The sequence below is a fragment of the Ornithorhynchus anatinus genome, chromosome 18 (genome assembly GCF_004115215.2).
Source record: "Ornithorhynchus anatinus isolate Pmale09 chromosome 18, mOrnAna1.pri.v4, whole genome shotgun sequence".
NCBI classification, from domain to species: domain Eukaryota; kingdom Metazoa; phylum Chordata; class Mammalia; order Monotremata; family Ornithorhynchidae; genus Ornithorhynchus; species Ornithorhynchus anatinus.
Genome location: NC_041745.1, coordinates 28378456 through 28401570, shown reverse-complemented (window position 1 = coordinate 28401570; position 23115 = coordinate 28378456). Strand labels below are relative to the sequence as shown.

The window sequence follows — 23115 nt, the reverse complement described above, 5'->3', positions numbered from 1 at the left end:
AGGCCCAAGCATTAGGCCACAATGCTTCTTCTATAATATAATTTATAGATGTAATAGCAGTTGGAGTAGTAGCTGTAGAACAGTGCTTTGCACATAGTAAGTGCTTAACAAATACCATAATAATAATAATAATAATTAATAGTACTAGTAATAGTACTACCAGAGGTGACTAACTGGCCTCTGGCAAACCAAATTATGAACTTCTGGAACTGGACAGCAGAACCGAGGGGAAAATCTGGGACCTTTCTTTGCCCAGGGCCAGATGTCTGCTCTCCCCAGTAGCCCAAGACTGGCTTCCGTGTTCCAACAGTACTTGGGATGTAGTAAGTACTTAACAAATACCATAATTATTATTATTAAACCCACCAAGACAGCTGGATGAAAGGAGGCCCTGATTAGCAGAAGAAGGTGTGTTAGTGTCGCTGCTTTCAAAGGGAAGAGACCCAGGATCAGTGAAAGAATCCTCTAGTTGCAAGCTGAACCAGAACAGGTCTTTTACACAGCCTAGTGTCTAATGGTAGTGTTTTCTTGTCTCTCTTTGGCTGGAGAAGGCAACGGTGTACCCTATCCCAGAGTTCACCAACCCCTCCTGCAGAAAGCATTAAGGGGAGTCACTTCTCTTCTTGGGGCGTGAACTAACTCATACTTACAAAATGTTAAAAAAAACAAGTTAGGTGGGGCTGGATGGGAGCAGAGGCCACTGCAGTGAGGAGGAAGTGATTTTTCTCATAGATTGAAATGGAAAGAGGCTAAGCCCAAATCAGGCATAGATCCAGGCCCCAGGGGTGAAGACAGTGTGGGCAGGACTCCACTGCTCCATCTGCCAGTGCTGAAATTCCAGGAAGATCTATGCCCACTGCCTGGGGAGCAATGCTTTTTGCTCCCAGGGTGGGAAAAATAGGAATCAAAATCAGATTTCAATGCCAGGGCCCAGAGAGTCAGGAGAGAATTAGGGTCAAGTTGTCCTCCCAGCTCTTGAGTGGCATAGAGGGGCAGCATGGAATCAGGGGATAGTCTGATCCAATCAGTCCCCAACCAGCCAGCCAGCCAGGGACCTTACTGGAAGTCACCAGTGCCCACTGCCCCACATGCTGGACAGAGACCAAGACCCAGCATCCAGTGAGGTAGCCCAGAGCAAAGGCCAGGACACTTGTACATGTGGACATATACAACACACACAGACATGCACACACAGATACAATCAATCTATATAATATATTTGTTAAACATTTTTGATGTGTCAAGCACTATACTATGCACTGGGGTAGATACTAGCTCACTGGAACACACAGGGGGCTCACAATCTGAGTAGAAGGGAAAATGAGTATTGAATACCCATTTTGCAGATGAGGGAACAGAGGCACAGAGAAGTTAATTGACTTGCTCAAGGCCACACAGCAGGTAAGTGGTGGAGCCAGGATTAGAACCTTGGTCCTCTGACTCCCAGGCCTGCTGATTCTCTGAGTATGTAGACATAGTATTCACTGAGTGCATACAATGTGCCGAGCACTGTATTAAGTACCAGATGCTGCCCCTTCCCTCAAGCTTTTAATCTGATGGGTTATATATCAAATTGCAAACAAATATTCAACAAGTAACTCCAATGGCTGTCCATCTCTGCATCAAGCAGAAAGTTCTCTCTATCATCTTTAAGGCTCTCAATCAGCTCTCTTCTGCCTACCTCTCCTTGCTCATCTCCCACTACAACCCAGCCTGCACATTGCAGAGGCCAATGATGTGGGGTTCCAAGAAAGGCACTTTGGGGGGGGGAATGGAGGGGGCAAAAGGGTCCTAAAGGGGCAAGAAGGAGGCTGATTCTTCCCTGTTTCCCTGTGAGATGGGGGGACTAGGATAAGATGAAGCCCCCAGCAGGAAAGAGCAGTAGGATGACAGTGTCATCTGCAGTGAGCCGAGTCTCGGTGATGGTAAAGCAGGAGCAGCCCCTGAGTTAGGGAACAGATTGAGGGTGAAAGAGTTTTCCCGTGGTGGAACAAGGGTTCCCCAACTTGCATGTAAGCGGGGATTTCAGTCAATCAATTGTATTTATTGAATGCTACTGTGTGCAGAGCATTGTACTAAGTGCTTGAGAGAGTACAATATGATAGACACATTTCCTGCTCACAACGATCTTACAGTCCAGAGCAAGAGACAGACAATATAAATACATAAAATTACAAATATGGACATAAGTGCTGCGAGGTTGGGAAGGGGGGTGAATAAAGGGAGCAAGTCAGAGTGACCCAGAAGGAAGTGGGAGAAGAGGAAACGAGGGCTTCATCAAGGTAGGCCTCTTGGAGGAGAGTAATTGTTGGATATGAGGAGGGACTGCGTTCCAGGCCAGAGGCAGGATGTGGGCAAGAGTTTGGTAGTGAGATAGATGAGATCGAGGTACAGTGAGTAAATAGCATTAGAGGAGTAAAGTGTGTGGACTGGGTTATAGTAAGAGTAGTGAGGTGAGGTAGGAGGAGGCAAGGCGATTGAGATGGGGTGGGAAAGATGGGAGATTGTGGTGTGAGGGTTGGGGGCAAATTGGAGAAGAGTGAAATTTCAGAGGACATTACTGGGGAGGGGTGGCTTGGGGTGGTGATGTGAACTGTCAGGGCACTGCTGGGAGGGGTGGCTTGGGGTGGTGAAGTGAACTGTTAGAGGGCATTGCTGGGGAGGGGTGGCTTGGGGTGGTGATGTGAGAGGCAGGAATGGGATGAACAGAGGGTCAGAGGAGGGAGCAACGATTGGTCCTGAGTTCCCTGGTCCTGAGTGGGTGCAGCTTCCTAGAGTTTGAAGGTCATGAAGCCCAATTCTAAAGGCCAAGAGCAACTAGTAGGGAAGAAATACGTTCCTTTGCATCACCAGCCCTAGGTTGGCCTCCCCCATCCTTCTCTCAAAAAGGATGTTTAATTTTAAGGAATTGTGGTCACCATTTCAAGGGCATCTCCTGTTCACAGCTCTGAAACATGCTTTTGTTTGTTGTTTTTTTTTAATGGTATTTGTAAAGTGCTTACTGTGTACCAGGCACCATACTAACCTCTGGGGTAGATGCAAGATGATCAGGTTGGGCACAGTTGAGGGCCCACATGGGGCTCACAGCCTTAATAACCATTTTAGAGATGAAGTAACTGAGGCACAGGGAAGTGAAGTGACTTGCCCAAGGTCCTGACCATTTCTCAGAATTGAATCCAAGATATCATCTTTCCTTATTGTTCTTGGATGAGCTGTTCCAGGAAACAGTCATTTATCCTGTTGAGAGACCTCACCTCCACTTTCCCTACTGAGGAATTCAGACTGGCAATCCTTGCGAGGTTAACTGCAGGCTTTCTCTATTGCTTCTGCCCTAGTATTTTAGCTTCTCTGATTTCATGGCCCTGACCATTTTCCTTTCCAAACAATCAATCAATCAATGGCAGTTATTGAGTGCTTACTGTGTGCAGAGCACACTGCACTAAATACTTGGGAGAGTACAATAGAGTTGATAGGCATGATCCCTTCCCTTAAAGAGCTTAGAATTTAAAGGGGGAGACAGACATTAATATAAATGTTACAGATATGTATATAAGTGCTATGCAAATGCTTGGAGGGAGTACAACAGAAGCAAGACATACACTTCTCCCCAAGAGGAGTTTACAATCTAATGGGGGAAGACTGATAAAAAAAATCATTTTACATTTTGGGAGCAAAAGGAAGCGTGGGAAACAGGACACATACACACCCACTCATCAACCTGTGAATATTCATATTTTAGATAGATATATTGGTAGACTGGAACATGTTGGAAAGCAGAGGGTAAGGGGGTCAAAAGAATGAGAGGTTCAAGGGAATATAAGGTTCTCCCCCTCTAGATTGTGAGCTCCCTGTGGGCAGGGAATGTGTCCGCCAACTCTTGTATTATACTCTCCCAAGCACTTAATTTACAGTAACTCATAAATACTGTTGACTGCTTGATTGGCTGGAGAGATAAGTATTTTTAGGGATGGCTTTTTGCCTAGAGGGAGGAGCAGACCACTTGGAATTCAAGAAAGCTTTGGACAGTTATATGGGATTGAGATCGGATGAGATGGAGGATAGGGAATGTGTCTACCAACTGTGCTATATTCTACTCTCCCAAGTGCTTAGTACAGTGCTCTGCACTCAGTAAGCACTCAACAAAGAAGAAGCACTCAATGAAGTTCTCAATAGAGAAGAAGTGTGGTATAGTGGATAGAGCATGGGCCTGGGAGTCAGAAGGATCCAGGTTTTAATACCGGCTCTCCCACTTGGCTGCTGTAGGACCTAGGCCAACTCACTGAGGCATAGAAAAGTTAAGTGAGACATAGACCGTGTCCAATCTGATTACCTCGTATCTACTCCAGCACTTATACGGTGCCTGACACATAATAAGTTCTTAACAAATGCCATAAAAAAATACCATTAATTGACAGTTTAGGGATAGATATGGGTGAGGATGCAGGGTGGCCTAGTGGAGTGTGAGCCTACAAGTCAGAAGACCTGAGTACTAATTCTGACTTTGCCTGCTGTAGGAACTTGAGCAAGTCACTTCACTTCTCTGCAGCTCAGTTTCTTCAACTGCAAAAGTGGAGATTCAATACCTATTCTCCCTCCTGCTTAGGCTGGGAGCCCTCTGTGGGACAGGGACTGTGTCCAATCTATTTTGAAACTATGCCCATGTTTAGTACAGGGCTTGGCACATTGTAAATGCTAAACAAATACCACAGTTACCATTACTTTTATTATTAGGTGGCATGTTGGGAGGTGATAGTAAGAATGCAGCAATTCAGAGTTGAATGGAGGGGATGGAGTTTGGGATATGAGACGCAATGCAGCTTTAAGGGAACCATAATATGCAGCAGCTGATGACGGGTGGAGCCGGTGATCAGCAGAGTGCAGGGGCCGGCACAAGGGGATGGAGTCAGCAGGATCCAGGATCAGAAAGGCACCCTGAAGGAGAGAGAGGTCTAAGAGTCACTCAGAGGGGCCAGGAGGGTGGTAGAGGGTGATAACTGGTAGCCAAATAGGTTATTTGGCAGGGTTGGAATAAAGTGCAGGTGATTGGAGCAGGCAGTGTGGGATTTGAGAGGAGTTTGAGGAGCGACACCCGCAAGAAAGGTTCGGAGGTAGATGCAGGACTCCTCAGGAGTTAGCAGGCAACATCCTGTCCAGGTGAGTTCCCACGTCTGAGTCCAAGCCAGAGAGAGTTTAACACTGCTCGATGTCATTGAGTCAGTAACGCTGCTGGAACTGTCATCCATGTCCACCTTTCTGTTGCCCAAAATGGGCCCAGCCAAATCTACACCCTCACCCCCAGCCTAATCCGCCCTGTCAGGGGTGCAGTAGGGGGTGGCCTCACCTAATGATAGGCAATCAGGGGCTGCTGGATGGGAGGGGAGATTCTGAGCCTAAAATTGCTTCCAAACCCTCTGGCTCACTCCCCCAAAACTCTCCAGACAGACATACAGAAGGTATTGGATTGTTAGTCCCCTTGCCTCCTAGACTGCCAACCTTCTGCCCATCTCCTGCCCCCAGGAAGGGGCTATTGTACCCATGTCTGCTGGTTGTGGGTGCCAGCCAAGAGGCAAAGACTGGCCTCTCATCTCCCCACAATATTGACCCTCTCTTCTGCATCACTTATGCACTTGGGTCTGTACTCACCCCTCACCACCAGTTCTTATATATGCTTACTTTCTCCTGCTTCCTCTCTCATTTTAATATCTGCCCCCGCCCCCGCGCCCCCAACTAGATTGCAAAGTCCTTCAATCAATCAGTGGTATTTATTGAGAGCCTACTGTATGCCGAGAACTGTACTAAGATCTTGAGAAAGTACAAGAGTTGGTAGACATGAACCCTGCTCACAAGGAACTTTCAGCCTAGCAGGAGACAGACATTAAAATGTTACATATAGGGGAAACGGCAGCGTGTAAGGATAGATACATATGTGCTGTGGGGTGAATATCAGGTCCTTAAGTGTACAGATCTTAATGCATAGGTGACACAGAGGGGAGGGCGGGTATGGGAAATGAGGATTACTTAGGGAAGATGTGATTTTAGAAGGGCTTTGAAGGTGAGAGTGGCGATCTAACAGATATGAAAGGAGAAGGAGTTCCAGGCCAGAGGGAGGACGTGGGTAAGGGTTGTCGGCGTGATAGACAAGATCGAAGTACAGAGATGAGGTTGGCATTAGGGTGGTGGACTATAAGGATTGGGTTGGATAGGAGTGGGCAGGGATTGTATCTACCAACCCTACTGTAATAACTCTCAAGTGTTTAGAACAAGAGATTAGAACAGTCCTCTGCCCCCAATAAGCGCTCAATCAATACCACTGATAGATCGTAGACCAGACCAGCTCCAACCTCAACTCTACCCCCACACAAATGGGTAGGAGGGAGTTCTGGCAGCCGCCCCCAGGTCCTTTGGGAAGGAAATGATGCACAGGACAGAGAGAGTGTGGTTTTTTGGACAATGCTTTATTTCCTACTCGCTAAGAGGAAGACCTAAATCCATTTTAAAGCTTTCCAAAGAGACAGAACCAAACTAGAGAAAAGAGAAGAGCTAGAGTATCAGCGTTTGAAAACAGGGCACACAAAAGAGTCTTTCTCGTGTGTGTGTGCGCAGTTTGTTCTTAACCTAAAAAAATAAAGCGTTCACATTTCCAGTTATAACTTACCTCAGTAGTGTACATGAAATGGTTCTGAAACAACAGGGCAGGAGGGCAGGGAGGCCCTGGCCCCGGGGGGAGGCAAGGGGGAGGGGGCCGGAGAGAGGAGGGTCCCCCTTCTCCAGTGCTAGGTTAAGGTAGTTTGGCAATCGGCCAAGGCGGGATCCTGGCCTCAAAGACGCTACGCCCACACACGTATGATACAGAAAGGGCCGGGGGCATCCTGTCCAGCGGTAGCGGTTCCTCCCCAAGGTCACCCTGGGAAAGAGCCGGCCCCCGGGTCCTAAGGTTGGACTGACCGCCGCTTAATTTGCGCGGGGACCGATGCCCAGGTGAGCTTCTCCCTGGTCCGGTTCCAGTCCAACATGGCCTCTGGCTCCAGTGGTCGTTGACGGGGAAACCTGACCACCTCCCCGGCCCCACAGCCAACACCCCAGACATCCGAGGCCCAAACGTGAGTACCAGGGCTCGGTCCCCGCCGGAAATTAAGCACCGACTCGCCGGGGATGCGTCTCCCTGGGCTTTTCCAGGAACATTGCACAACTTCTCTAGGCCACCAAAGGTTCTTGGGGTGGTGGACAAGGTATGTTTAAAGGCCTCAAAGGCTCTTAATTATCTTAAAGAACAGTTAAATAAATATTGCTTACTATATAAAAAACCTCCCCATAAAAGGTGAGAAGGTAAGCATTTGGGTAAGTAAATCTCTTAATTTATAATCTTTCAACAAAATCTAAAATATTTGCTAAGGACTCGACCCTGCTCTCAGTCCACATCTGCACAGACATTCCCTTCAGCCCCTGGTTCGGGGAAGAGACCATGGATCTGGTAAATCCCGATGGGACCCGAAGTTGCCAGCTCACTCTCTAAGGTGCACCTCACTGTCTACACAGATCGCTTGGCCTGAGTTGGTCCAGTGGGTGAGAATCTTACATTTCACTACTCTAAACAGGCCTTGAAACAGGCCACAGAACACTGCAATCCTATTTCCCTCCTAAGAAAGCAAACCTGCTGAACCAAGTCCAAATAAAACAATTTCATTTTGTGGCAAACCACATACCTTGTACTTTTGCGACACAGAATGCCTTAAAAAAAGGTGTATTCAAAGATATTTACAAACAGGACTTCTAAAGTCTTCCCGGAAGGCAGGCTGCAGTCTACGCTCAGGGGTATTTCCGAAGCTCCAACCCTGTAACTGCTGAGGGGATATTGCCTGAAGCTACGAGGGAGTAGAGAGGTTGACAAGGCCACGTCTGTCATCAGACGCATCAGCTACGGTCCCACTACGACTTTCGTGCCCAAGTAAGGGGGTCTTGGGGAGGGAAGTTTGATTCTTCTAGGGGAACTCTAAGCCAGTTATTTGGTCTGGGCTGGATCAGATTTACACTCTAACCCTATGAGATGCTATAGAAAGCATCATCAAGTTGGTGGTGATCTTAAAGCCAACAACTCCTCTGTTATTTAAAGTAATTTGTATGGTACCAGAAGAGCCATGGAGGAGGCATTACGTCTGCCAGGGCCAGTTTGAAGAGGGGAAAGTCCAGGGTAGGAGAAGGGGGAAGATGTGGGTCGGGGATAGTCATGGGAAGAGGAGACGGGGAAGATGAGGCAGGGCAGAGAGCAGGGATGGGCAGGGTAAGGGAGGGGATAGAGAGGTGATGCTCGTGAGGGTGAAGAGGTGGTTACAGACAATTGTAGGGGGTAGCTAGGGGGCAGAGCCGGGAGGAGAGAGGGCAGAGCAGCATAATCCTTGAATGGGGAATAAGAGAACTATTAGCGTTCTCAGTTCCAAGGAATAAAATAATTTCGATGTTTCATTTCTTTCCTGACCACTGTCAAACCAGGACAATGCCAGTCTGCTTACACTGCTGTTTGCAGCAGGACTCTTAAAAAAGGACTTTAGGGCTTATCAAAGCACAATTAGTGGTTTAAAAAAACAAAGAAACCAAACCACTGAACAGATTTCAAAATACATCATTTGAACTTTCCCTAGCTGCTCAGTTGTGCTTTCTAATAGAAAGTTGATATAGTTTTAAAGGCACTGCAAAATAGAAATCTCTGGAGTGCAGAAGTTAAGAAAATAACCTTCATACCACAAATATATTGAAAATATAATTGCTAAAAAACCTATACAACCTGCTACTGCATCCCGATTTCTAGAGGTGGTAGAGCAAAACCCATGTAAGTCTCTTAGAATTGCGTGAATACAGGCCTGCCACTTTTCAAAGAGTCTAAAAAAAATGAGTGAAAACTTCATATGTATAAAATATTTCAAGAGATCATCTGCTAACATTCTCCACGCTCAGGGGTTTCTATATTCACTAAGTTCCAAGAGGGCTGTTGCAGTAGAGTTGTTCTTCATAAATAGTAAAAGTTCCTTCGGGTCTCGGTTCCGGCGGGGGCCGGGCATTAGTATGTCTGGTACACGTCATGGATGGGCACCTGGATGGTCGCCGCAGGAAATGCCTGCGACATGTAGCCGGCGTAACCCCCGTACACCGCTGCCGCGGCCGCGTTCTTCTGCAGTGTGGCTATCGTGGCTGTGGCTGTGGCCGGGGCAGCGAACGGGACGTAACTTGCCCCGTAGATGCCAGCAGTAGGAATTCTCTGGACATTTGGGGCCATGGTGTACACTGGGGTTATCGGACGGCCCTGAAGAACAGAAGGAGGCTTGGTGAATAAACCCTGGCCCTGGCCCCAGTCCAGCCCTAGCCTCGTCCACCCAGCCTTGCCATCGGTTTTAAAGCACTCAATCACCTTGACCTCTCCTTCCTCACCTCGCTACTCTCTTACTACAATCCAGTCAGCGTGCTTCACTCCTCTAATGCTAACCCTCTCACTGGACCCTGATCTCGTCTATCTCCCCGCCAATATCTCACCCACATCCTGCCTCTGGCCTGGAACACCCTCCCTCCTCATATCCGACAATTACTCTCCCCGCTTCAAAGCCCTATCGAAGGCCCATCTCCTCCAAGAGGCCCTCCCTGAGGAAGCCCTCCTTTCCTCTTCCCCCACTCCCTTCGGCATCACCTTGACTTGCTCCTCACCTTGACTTATTCCCTTTATTCATCTCCCCCTCAGCCCCACAGCACTGATGTACATCTCCGTAATTTAATTTATACTAATGTCTTGGCCCACCCTCAAGACTGTAAGTGCTTGGAAGAGTACAATGTAACAATATAACAGACACATTCCATGACCATGAGATTACAGTGCTCTGCAAACAGTAAGCTTTCAAAAGATATGATTGATTGATGGACTGACCCAGCCCCAGCCCAGCCCAGATCCAATCCAGCCCTAACCCAGTCTAGTCCCCTCTCAGCCCCAGCTCTGCGGGACTCTGAGTGCTCCACATGTGCTGGACAGCTGGGTCTTCTGCACCCTAGCAGCCCAAGACCTTGCCAACTCAGTGCAGAGTGGGTGGGTTTGGAAATAAGTGAGTATGACAACAGTCTGAGAGAGCAGGAGGACGTGAGAATGATTGGGTTTAAGCATGAGTACGTGTGAGTGTGTGGGTTTGTAAGTACATGAGGGATCAGTTTGCCTTCCTTCTATCCAGCACTCAGCCGGCCTGGGGAATAACCATCAGCTGTGCCCTGCCCCTTCCCGGACACCCCTGTCCTAGCTTGCCTCAGCCTGGGCCGGGACCGGACCCTCCTGGTCCAAGTAAATGTCTACAACAACCTGCACGTAGGTCGGGAGCAGTGAACCCTTGGTGGGAACAGCATGGCTCAGGGGGCTCAAGGGTGGAACTGGGGTGTCACAGTAGGGTCAGCTTGCTGTAACGGCTGCTCTAGGGAGAAGCTCTAAAGGGAAATCCACCCCTCTCAAGTCAGCGGTAGCCCCCTTGGCTCTCGATCAGAGAGAACCATGTGGGTGGGCAACTACAACACAGGTAGGATTACTGGGGTACTGGCAGCTGGTCTACCTCCTGGAGCACATTCCCCTCCTCCTCCTTCTCTTTCTCCTCCTGCAGATTGACAAGTCGCCGGGAGGCAGTGCAGGAGAAAGCGTCTGTGGTATGTGTGTGTGTGTGTGTTGGAGGGCGGGCAGGCTTACAGGACTGGGGATTTGACCTCAGCAATATACCGAGGCAGTGTGGACAAATGGAAAGAGCACAGGACTGGAAGTTGGAGCTCCAGGTTCTAGTTCCAGCTATGTGACCTGGGTAAATCACTTAATCTTTCTATGCCTCAGTTCCTCCTCTGTAAAATGGGGATAAAATACCAAATCTCCCTCCCTTTTAGACTGTGAGCCCTGTGACACTATGACCTGTGTTCAATCTGATTACCTTGTATCTACCCTAGTGCTTGATACAGTATAAGCACTCCTTATATTAATAATAATAATAATTTAAAAGATTATCCAATCTGTGGTTTGGCCATGCCCTTTGCTTTGGGTCACTTCTCTGCTCATTCAAGCTTCTATGCGGCAGGGAGAAGAGGTCAGCCAACAGTCTGGACTATTCTGGTAAAGTCTTAGGCAAGACAGAGAATGAAGCTCGGGGAGAAGATGGAATTTGGGAAAATCTGCAATTTATCCACTAGCCATCTAGGAATCACCCTCTTCTCTCCCTGTCACAAAGGATACTTATTCACTGTTCCCCTTATTCTTCATTGTCTTCTCTTTTGTTTCTGCTTCCCACTCTGACCTGCTAATCTCTGCGGCTCTGATCCACTCTTCTGTTGGCTCCACAAACCCACAGTATGGAAGTTGTACATCATGATTACGGATGTCAAGCAATGTTAGTCTAAGCAATTTTTAGAACGCCCTGAATTTTTAGAACCCTGGTGCTTGCCTTCCATAGTCAACCCAATCTTCCTCATCTTCCCAGGGCTTCTGAGCATTTATGTTTTACCTTTCAGTTCCTACTGCAATGTCCACAGACACATGTGCCCAGAGTCCTCTGTGCCCTGCCCCCGGGGCCAGCCCGGGGTGGGAATTTGGTAGATTTGGATCCAAGGAAGGAAAATCCTTGAGGGCAGGGATTGCGTCTACCAATGCTATCACACTGTACTGGCCCACAGTAAATGTTTAATAAATGCCAGTCAGTCCACTGTATTTACTGAGCACTTACTGTGTGCAGAGCACTGTACTAAGCTCTTGGGAGAGTACAACATAACAATATGAAAAATTCACTGCCTACAACGAGCTTACCGTTGGCTGATTGATTGAGACCTTTCAGAAGTGAACCTGCAAAAAACCCACCTGGAACGGGGGAGGCGTGGAGACAGCCGGAAGGACGGCAGCAGCGGCGGCGACGGCAGCGTCAGGCTGCACGGTGATGGGGTTGAGCATGTGCTCCATCGTGTGGATTTTGCCGTCCTCCAGCATCTTGGGAGCAGGAGCCGGCTGGAACATGGAGTACTGGGCCCCGATGGTGGGAATGGCCACTAGAGAGGTCGGTGCGGCAAGGAAAAATGGGGTCAGTATAGTTGGCAAAGGCATGCAGACTTTCTCTACGTGTGGGAGGGGAGGGTATAGCCATGATATTTGTTACGTGCTTAGGATGTGCCGAGCACTCTTCTAAGCATTGGGTAGATAATAATAACGGTGGTATTTGTTAAGTGTTTACTATGTGCCAAGCACTGTTCTAAGCACCGGGGTAGATACAAGGTAATCAGGTTGTCCCACGTGGGGCTCACAGTCTTCATCCCCATTTTACTGATGAGGCAACTGAGGCACAGAGAAGTTAGGTTGGGCAGAGACTGTCTCTATCTGTTGCCGAATTCTACATTCCAAGCGTTTAGTACAGTGCTCTTTGCAAGCGCTCAAAAATACGACTGAATGAATTAAGTGACTTGCCCAAAGGCACACAGCTGATGAGTGGCAGAGTCAGGATTAGAACCCATGACCTCTGACTTCTAGGCCCGTGCCTCTTCCATTAAGTCATGCGGCTTCTACGCAAGGTTATCAGGTATAACGTAGGGCTCTCGGTCTTAGTCCCCATTTTACAGATGAGGTAAGTGAGGGGCAGAATAATTAAGCGCTTACTATGTGCCAAGCACTCTTCTAAGTGCTGGTGTAGATACAAGTTAATCAGGTTGAACACAGTCCCTTGTCCCCCATGAGGCTCACACTTTTAATGCCCACTTTACAGATGAGGTAATTGAGGCCCAGAGAAGTGACCTGCCCAAGTTCACACTGCAGACATGTGGTAGAGCCGAGATTAGAACCCATGACCTTCTGACTCTATCCACTAAGCCACGCTGCAGAAGTGAAGAGACCTGTCCAAGATCACACAGCAGACACGTGGCAGAGTCAGGATTAGAATCCACATCCTCTCACTTCCAGGCCCGTGCTCTTTCCACTAGGTAATGCTGCTTCACAGCAGGCTATTCTGCCAAGGGGGTCATGTCGAGGCTGGATATGGATCTTATCTCCAGCCATCTCTACCGTCAGTCAATCGTATTTATTGAGTGCTTACTATGTGTAGAGCACTGTATTAAGAGCTTGGGAGGATACAATATAACAATAAACAGACCCATTCCTGCCCACACTGAGCTTACAATCTAGATGGAGAGAACCCTGGACAAGGCTGAGGGGACCTATTCCCTTTTCAGGCTCAAAACCAGGCATCTCGTACCCGCAGCCTGCTCGGGCCCTGTCCTAACCCAATCTCCACCCCATCTGTAGTTGTATCTCAGCCCAAGCCCGGCACAGCCACCACCATTAGACACTTTCATTCCTTCCTGTCTGTCCTTGCTCCCCCATCCAGCCTCATAGCAGACCATGGCCCATTGTTCCCGGACTTTGATTAGAGCACAAGTCTGGGAATCAAGGACCTGGGTTTTAATCTTGTCTCGGTCATGTGTCTGCTGAGTGACCTCGGGCAATTTTCTCGGTGTCTGTTACCTCATCTGTAAAATGGGAATTCAATCCTATGTCCCTGTGTCCAATCTGACTGGCTTGTTTGCATACCAGCACTTACAACACTGCTTGACATATAGTAAGCACTTAACAAGTACTATTGTTATTTAATTATAATAGTAATAATAATGGTATTTGTTAAGCTCTTACTATATGCCAAGAACTGTTCTAAATACTCGGGTGGATACAAGGGAAGCAGTGTGGCTTAGTGGAAAGAGCTCAAGTTTGAGAGTCAGAGGTTGTGAGTTCTAATCTCAGCTCTGCCACTTGTCAGCTTTGTGACTTTGGGCAAGTCATTTAACTTCTCTGTGTCTGTTACCTCATCTGCAAATTGGGGATTAACTGTGAGCCCCACGTAGGACAACCTGATAACCTTGTATCTATCCCAGAACTTTGTTTGGCGCATAGTAAGCGCTTAATAAATACCATTATTATTATTACAAGCCAGTAGGGTTGGACACAGTCCCTGTCCCAAGTGGGGCTACCACAGTGTCAGTCCCCATTTTACAGAAGGAACTGAGGCACAGAGAAGTGAAGTGACTACCCCAAGGACACATCAGGCAAGGTGTGGAGTCAGGATTAGAATCCATGACCTTCTCACTCCCGGGCCCATGCTCTATGTACTACGCTATGCTACTTCTCAATTCCAAGGACCCTGAGGGTAGGTCCGCTACTTAGATTAGGAGCCCCTTAAGGGATAGGAACTGTGTCTAATTCCCATTTGTGTATCTCTCTCTGAGCTTAGAGCAGTACTCTACACACTGTAAGCGCTTAATAAATACTATTACTATTATTGCAGGAAAGACCAGCTGTGGTGGGGATGGGGCTGGTGGCCTGCTCAAACAGGAAACTGAATTCTGGATATTTTTGAGTAGGATCTCTGAAGGGTGAGGCGAGAGAGGAATAGAGAACAGACAGGACAGAGAGAGAGAGTAAAGGGGGAGAAGGAAGAAAGGGAGGAGGGACAGGGATGTGCCTCTAATGCCACAGCAACTCCTGTCTTCCAAACTGCTGTGACAGTTCCTACAGGCTCAGGATGATTTGGTAGAGTTGTGGCCAATGCTACTTAGGCTCAGGTGATGCTGGCAGCAGAGGAAGTGGGTGGTGGCATTCGAGGCAGAAGGTGACGGTGGTAGAGGCAGAGACAGAAGGTGGTGGCCCTGTCCTGCACTTGGACCCATGGGTCTCAGCGAATTGTATTTGTTAAGAGTTTACTATGTGGATTAGATAGAAGTTAATTGGGTTGTACACAGTCCCTGTCCCACATGGGACTCATAGTCTTAATCCCCATTTTACAGGTGAGGTAACTGAGGCACAGAGAAGTTAAGTGACTAGCCTGAGGTCACACGGCAGTCAAGCGGCAGAGCCAGGATTAAAGCCCAGGTCCTGACTTGCAGACCTGAGCTCTTTCCACTGGGCCAAGCTGCTTCTCCCTGCTCCTGCTCTGCTCTGACCTGCTCCTCCCCACCTAATTCAGGGAGAGAGGTGGTGCTGATGTGAGGGGATTTTTCCATCCCTCTGTCATTCTAAAATCTCAGCTGCCCATTTTATTTTTATAAAGGACTGGTGTCCTGGCAACTTTTAGATTTTGGGTACATAAGCATATCCCAAGAGACCTAAAGTGGGCAGCGGGACCAGCCCTCAAATTTCCAGACTGAAATCAGAATGCCCATCCACCACAGGCTGGCTCTATTCTCTGGGCCAGGCCCTGGGGTTGGGTTGGTAGATGAAGGGTCTGGGGCACCAGGCCAAGATCCAAGTCTGCCCTCGAGGACCCAGGAAGGGCAGGGGCCAGGAAGACTTCCCTGATTAATCCCGCACCTGCCCCCCTAGCCCCGTGCTACTTTCTGCAGCCTCTGTGCACTTTGATACTCACCCCACCTCCAGTCCCACAGCACTTATTTACATATCCTTATCCTCTGCTTCTTCCCCTTGTGGGTAATCTATTTAAATGTCGGGTCTACCCACTAGACCATAAGCTCCTTGAGGGCAGGGACTGTGCCTATTGTACTTCCCAAGCACTTAAACTGCTGGTTGATCTTGTGTATTTCACTTTACTTCTCTCTGTACCTCAGTTCCTTCATCTATAAAATGGGGATTAAAACTGCGATCCCCATGTGGGACAGGGACTGTGTTCAACACGATTTGCTTGTATCCACCCCAACGCTTATTACAGTTCCTGACACATAGTAAGTGCTTAAAAAATACCATAAGTACTACTTATGGTAGTACTTGGAGAAGCAGCGTGGCTCAGTGGAAAGAGCATGGGCTTTGGAGTCAGGGCTCATGAGTTCGAATCCCAGCTCTGCCACTTGTCGGCTGTTTGACTGTGGGCAAGTCACTTAACTTCTCTGTGCCTCAGTTCCCTCATCTGTAAAATGGGGATTAAGACTGTGAGCCCCACATGGGACAACCTGATTCCCCTATGTCTACCCCAGCGCTTAGAACAGTGCTCGGCACATAGTAAGCGCTTAACAAATACCAACATTATTATTACTATTATTTAACAATACCACTGATCAATCGATTGACTGATCCACCCCATCTGTACCCGGTCTTCCGATACTGACCTGTCCCAGGCTTGATGGCCACGGGGTTGACAGCAGACAATTCCAAACTGGGGACCAGTTCGTAGCCTTTCTCCTGCTGCTTTCCCTTCCCCTCGTGGTAGCGGCTGTAGATGCCACGTCCAGCCGAATAGCCCCCCAGGTAGGAGCCCCTGGGGCCCGGGGCTCTGCTGCCGGCAGCTCCTCGGCCTCGGCCCCGCACACTGCCTGCTAGGAACGACACCACAAATGGGGTGAGTGGCAGCAGCACGGACTGCCTCCATGCCCACCCCCTCCTCCTGAACAGCAGTGGACCCTGAATGACCCCATGCCAACAATTCCTGGGACAAGTCAACCCTTCTGAGGTTTTCACAGGGGGGAGGAGCTTTGTTCATGTTCCTTTCCTCCTCCCCCAAAATGGGAATCTCAGTCATGGCCCTCAGCCCCCATGATGACCATCATGGCCTGGGTGGGGGTAGTGATGAATAACAATAATAATGGTTTTCATTAAGCACTGATTCTATATGACAAGCACTGTGGTAACTTCTTCTAGACTGTGAGCCTGTTGTTGGGTAGGGATTGTCTCTGTTGCCAAACTGTACTTTCCAAGTGCTTAGTACAGTGCTCTCCACACAGTAAGCGCTCAATAAATATGATTGAATGAATGAATGAACTGCTGAGATCCATACAAAATAGCCCTATCAGACACACCTCTGACCTTCATGGCACACATTCTCTAAGAAGGAGGAAAAGCAGGTATGTTTAGCCACATTTTTCAGAAGAGGAAACAGAGGCACAGAAATTAAGTGACTTCTGGACATGTCACTCCCCTTCTTAAACAACTCCAGTGGCTGCCTATCAACCTCCGCTCCAAACAAAAACTCCTCACTCTAGGCTTCAAGGCTCTACATCACCTTGCCCCTTCCTACCTCTCCTCCCTTCTCTCTTTCTGGACATACTGTAGACAGCCCTTGCCCAAAGTAATAATAGTAATGATATTTATTGGAAATTAATTGGGGAAGGCCTGTGGGAGGAGGTGGGCTTTCATGGGGGCGTTGAATGTGGGGAGAGTGTGGCCTGTCTGATACAGGAGGCTATAGGGGGCAACGGGAGGAGGAGTTCCAGGCAGACCCATGTGATGTAGGATCTTCCTCCACTGCTAGACTATAAGCACCTTGAGGGCTGGAATCTTATTTACTGACTCTATTGTATTCTACCCTTCCAAATGCTTCATACAGTGCTTGTCACAAAGAAAGCACTCAATAAATAACATTGATTTTTTTAAAAAATGGTATTTGTTAAACCCTTTTATGGTCCAGGCACTGTACTAAGCGCTGGGATAGATACAAGATAATCAGGCTGGACACAGCTCCTGCCTCACAATATTGTACTCTCCCAAGCATTTAGTACAGTGCGCTGGACATGGTAGCAGTGTGGTCTAGTTTTTAGAGCAAGGGCCTGGGAATCAAAAGGACCTGGGTTATAATCTCCACTCTGCCACTTGCCTGCTGTGTGATCTTTTAGGCAAGTCACTTAACTTCTCTGTGCCTCAGTTACCTCAGCTGTAAAATGGGGATTAAGACAGTGAGCCCTGTGTGGGACATGGACTGTGTCCAACTTGATTTGCCTGTATTCACCCCAGCGCTTAAAACAGTGCCTGGCACATAGTAAGCACTTAACAAATGCAACTGTTATTATTATTACCATATTATATTAATAATAAATACCACAGATGATGAGAGGGCTCACAGTCTTAATCCCCATTTTACAGATGAGATAACTGAGGCATAGAGAAGTGACAAGCTGCCGAGGCGGAATTAGAACTCAGTCCTTTGACTCCCAGGCCCGTGCTCTTTCCACGAGGCCACGTTGCTTCTCTTGACTAGAGGTGTGTAGTCAAACCCCAAAGCTAGGGAAGGACAGGAGTCCAGTCTCATGGGGAGACGGTGAGGGGGCACGGGCAAACTGACCTTTGACGAAGTAATCCCGGTTGGGCCCAACAAGGGCACTGTAGGGATAGCCGTAATAGGCCAGGGTGTAGGGGTCACACGGGTAAACATAGTTGGGCTGCTGAGGGGTCACCTCGGAGGCGGCACCACCTTTGGCCGCCTTCTGGTAGCGTGTGTACTGCTCCTTGTCGACCGGCTTGGCCAGCGTGACCTCCAGGCAGGAGCCCTCCAGCTCGGTGCCATTGAGGCTGTTCATGGCCCGGACGGCATCCTCCCGGCTGACGAAGTGCACGAAGGCGTAGTCGCGGATCTTCTTGACGCGCTCCACGCAGCCGGGGTTGAACTGGCCGAAGCTCTTCTTGATGGCCTCCTCCGTGGTCTCGATCATCAGGTTCCGCACGTAAAGGATCTTGACGGTCTCCATGACGTCCTCATCCACGTCGATCTCCGGTTCGGCCCAGTCCACGGCGATCTGGTGGCCCCACAGCTGGATCCGGCCGGGCATCAGCTTCCGGCGGGCCATGGCGGCTGCCCGGTGGCTCTCGTACTCCACAAAGGCGAAGCCGCGGTTCTTCATCTTGTCCGCCGCGCTGGCATAGACGATGACGTCCAGCACGCCCTCGGTCACCTTGGAGATCTCCTCCAGGATCTCTTCCCGCTTCTTCATCTTGGGGATGCCCCCGATGAAGAGCCTGCAGTTGTCCACGCTGCAGCACACACCCAGCAGGCGGCCCGGCCGCACCTCGTAGTTGTTCAGCTCCCGCACGGCCCGCTTGGCCTCATGCTTGTGGGTGTACGTGACGAAAGCGTAGCCGCGGTTCTTGCCGTCGAAGTCCATCATGAGGCGCATCTCATAGATGCGCCCGACGGACTCGAACACGGGCACCAGCTCGTCCTCGTACACATCCCGGGGGATCTTGCCCACGAAGACCTCGCAGCCTCGGGGCGGGTGCAGCCCCTCCCAGCCGGGGGGCGGGCCCCCGTATTTGCGCTGGCCATTCTCCTGCAGCATGCTGTATCCCGTACGCTCCATGAGGGCCAGCAGGGCCGCCTCATTCGGGGCCCCGGCCACCCCCTCGGGCACTTTGCCCCCCGCCACTGCCGCCGCCGCCATGCCAGAAGACTCGGTATTCATCATCGTGGCAGAATCCTCTGCGGTCATGCTGTCCCACTCATCCACACCTTGGAGGCTCCTGGGGAGGAATAGAACAGAACAGAATGGCTGTTGGTCACTGCTGAACCAAACCGGGCATGGCCTGGGAAGGCTTCTCCGGGAGACAGGAAGTTGGGAGCAAGACCAGGTGGGCACAGGCCCGGGCCCGTGGTTGTCAGAGAGAGGCCCTTGGGCTAGCAGGAGAAAGCAAGAAGTGTTTTGAAAGTGAGTGTATGAAACTCTGCAGGACCCTCGGGACTCCCAAGCACAAAGAACAAGACGCTTCTTCGCCTCAAGCCCCTAACCCAGCTCTCCGTCCCTCTGTTTCAGCTTCAGGGCTGTCAGGGGTGTGGCGGATCCATGGGGCCTCGCAGGGGTATATGGGCTTTCCAGGCAGGGCTGCTGACTAACTGCCAAGGACGAGCTGTTCCCTGGAAGACACGGGCCAAGGTCGAGAGCTGCTGCCTGGGCTGCCATTCCCAGTTAGTGCCCCTTGGGATACCCCATCGAGGGGGTTATCTCCCAGGAAGAATTCCCGACTAGTCTCTTCATTCTGTCTGAAATTCATGACCAGACTTCGAGACAAATTTCTGACAAGTTTCCTACTTCTGACTAGAATTCCTAACTAGTTTCCTGGTCTAGGGAAGCAGCGTGGCCTAGCGGATAGAACATGGGCCTGGAAGTCAGGTGGATCTAGGTTCTAATTCCGGCTCCGCCACTTGTCTGTTGTTTGACCTTCTCTGGGACTCAGTTATCTCATCTGTAAAATGGGGGTTAATGCTGGGACCTCCATGTGGGACAGGAAATGTGTCCAACTCAATCCCTCAGTGCCTGACACATAGTAAGCACTTAACAAATGTCACAATTATTATTATTCTGACCACAATTCCTGACTCATCTCCTGGCGTTGACTATAATTTCTGACAGGCCTTTCAGGCAGAATTCCTGACTTGTCAAGTTGTCCTAACCAGAATTCCTGACTAGTCTCATCAAAGGAGCTATAAAGTGAGGCTTTCACAGTAAGGTTCCTCACATTCCTTAACAACTACCTCTGCCCGGGGCCCATGAAGTTGTGTTCACTTTCCCCTCCGTAATCCCTAGGCATTTGCATTTGACCTTCCTAAATAGAAGAATTGGCCTAATCCTCCTTCGAGAGCTGGTCCCACCCTGGTTGGTGGCAGATGGCAGTTCCAGACCCACCAAGCCTGTATACCTGGATTCCAATCTGGGATCTGCTCCAGGCCGGGCTGGGGCCTACATAGGCCAGATCAGTGTTTCCTAACAAACCAAGCCTCTCAAACCTAACCTTTTCTCGTGGTTTAGAAGAAAGTTTTCCAAAAGAAGTTTCAGTCAAGATCAACTTCCCCAAAGGCCTTGCCTGACTGTTTGGCAATGTGAACACCAGAAATCCCCCACCCCTCTCTCTTTCTGTCTCTTTCTCTCTCATATTTGCTAAGTGCTTACTATGTACCAGGCCCTTTACTCAGTGCTGAGGTGTATGCAAGCTAAGCAGTGTGGACACAGTCCCTGTCCCACATAAACTCACAGTCTTAATCCCCATTTTACAGATGAGGTAACCGAGGCCCAGAAAAGTTAAGTGACTTGCCCAAGGTTACACAACAGAGAAGTGGCATAGCTGGGATTAGAACCCAGGTCCTTCTGCCTCCTAGGTCCATGCTTTATCCACTAGGCTATGCCACTTCTCTCTGTCTTCTGCTTGCAGACAACTCTAAAACACACTGCTCTGCTCATTCAGGGGCCTCCTGGGGCTCAGCCGTTCAGTCCCCTCCCCTATCCTGCTCTGGATCTCCTGCTGCTAACTGGAATGGCAGCAGAAGCTTCTGAGCCTTGGGTCCTGTAATGATGATGATGAGAATAATAATAATTATAATAATGCTATTTGCTAAGCACTTACCATATGCCAAGCACTGTAGTAAGCACTGGGTTAGACACCGGATATTTGGGTCCCACAGGGGGTTCACAGTCTAAGTAGGAGGGAGAGCAGATATTGAATCCCCAATTTGCAGATGAGGGAACTGAGACACAGAAGTTAAGTGACTTTCCCAAGGTTGCAGAGCAGATAAATGGCAGTGCCAGGATTAGAATCTAGGGCCTCTGAGTCTTAGGCCTGTGCTTTTTCCACTAGGCAACACTGCTTCCTGTAATTGTGTAACTGTGGCAGGTAACATGACCCTGATTGCAGAGGTTTCAGGGACTCATGCCTTCTTCTCTTTCCCTTCTCCCCATCCATTATCACCATCATCATCATCATCATAATTGTAACATTTGTTAAGCACTTGCATATGCCAACCACTGTACTAAGATCTGGGTAGATAAAAGGCAATCTGGTTGGATATAGGGTACACCTCACATAGGACAGACAGCCTAAGTAGGAGGGAGACTATGTATTCAATCCCCATTTTACAGTTGAGGAAACTGAGGCACCGAGAAGTTAACTGACTTGCCAAAGATCATACAGCAGGTAAATCAGAGCTCGCATTAGAACCCAGGTCCTCTGACTCACAGGCCTGTGCTCTTTCCACCTCTCTCCATGGGACCTTCCAATGGGTTGAGATGAGCAAACTCCTCAGATGACCCCCTTCCCTTCCCTTTTTTACGGGGGGACAAGAACATTTCCTGAAGAACCTCAAGGTCCAGGTAGATCAGAGTACAAAATTTCAGGATGGCCTTTTAAGTCTGGTCATTATCTGGTCATTCTTCGTATCCATGGTGCAGGGACTGGGGGCCCCAGGGAACCCAAGGGCTTACGGATATGAGCAGACAAAGGGATGTGCAGGAAACAGGTCTATCCAACTCCAGCCCACCCCAGCCAACCCACCGTGGAGTGCTGGTGAGTGGGGGGTGATAAACGAGGACAAGAGAAGCAGGGGGCAGCACCCCTGCCATTCTCTCTTGGGGACCCCCAGTCCTCAGGTGTGGCTAGCTTTAAGGTCAGCTGGGACCTTGGTGGAGGAGAGCAGGACAGGCTAGTTGGGCTGGATGGACATTTATGATGCTGAAATATATCATATGATGGCTGGACTTTATACTTCATCTGAAAGCTCACCGGGCACTTTTGGGGGCATAAGAAGCAGGCCCTTTCTGGGTCCCGTCCGGCCACACGCACTAGCAAAGACATTGGTTGTAATGGCCAGACCTGTCTAGACACGGCACGCGAACAGTCCCGGATCTTCAACAGGGCACCAAAGCACTGAGGCACAAAGGCACAATTGCACACAACCACACAGCTATTCCTTGGGCAAATCACTGCACATATATAGACACATCACCAAAGCACCAAAGCACCGAGGCATCAGCCCTCTACAAACCGGGGCACTGGAAGCCACTGCTTTTGGCCACCACACTGCATGGAGGCTTCTCAACTGAACCAGTGCAGGCAGGGTATTGTCTGTGAGCAAGGTCCCTGATTGGCTAAGAGTCTGCTTGATTTACAGCTGTCATCTGGGAGTGCTGGGCCCACCCATCCTGATGCTGGCCTACCCTGGATGACACGGGAACTCACTGCCATGGACAGAGCATGACCACAGGTTTGTCCTGGAACCCTGGTGCCGATGGGGCAAGCCAGGCCGGGCAGGCCGAGGCTAACCTCGAGGGGGTTTACCACCTTTGGCAGGGAGGGGACCCTAGGCCTTTCCCTCCTTCTGCCGGGGAGAAAGTTGTCAGGGTTTGGACAGCCCAGGAATCCCGTGAGGACGTAGGAGAGGAAATGAGCAAGTTTGACCTCATTCATTTATGATTCCTAACTAGTGAAATGTTAGTGCACCTAACTGGAGCGGTTGGAATGTGAATGAAGGGGACACACGTACACTTATCACCGATACACATCGATGCATACCTGCTCACATATCGACAATGCACACTACTGTACCTATCTCTTGGGCATATCACTGACATATCACCAGTGCACCAGCGTGCACACACATCAGTTGTGCG

General features: G+C 49.4%; 1 protein-coding gene across 7 annotated transcripts in view; it reads right to left on the bottom strand.

Moving 5' to 3' along the window:
• Positions 1 to 6434: 6434 nt before the first annotated feature.
• Positions 6435 to 23115, bottom strand: part of RBM47 (RNA binding motif protein 47) — a 130426-nt gene continuing 113745 nt past the window's right edge. For 6 of the 7 annotated variants that reach the window (XM_029046683.2, XM_029046682.2, XM_029046690.2 and 3 more), the window contains 4 exons: positions 18030 to 19201; positions 16084 to 16290; positions 11852 to 12036; positions 6435 to 9295 (listed from right to left, as the gene is read on the bottom strand). In XM_029046683.2, coding sequence (XP_028902516.1) covers positions 9053 to 9295; positions 11852 to 12036; positions 16084 to 16290; positions 18030 to 19201 — 1807 coding nt within the window. In that variant the 3' untranslated portion in view covers positions 6435 to 9052. The remainder of the gene's footprint in view (positions 9296 to 11851; positions 12037 to 16083; positions 16291 to 18029; positions 19202 to 23115) is intronic. The other variant, XM_029046684.2, reaches the window with a different exon arrangement.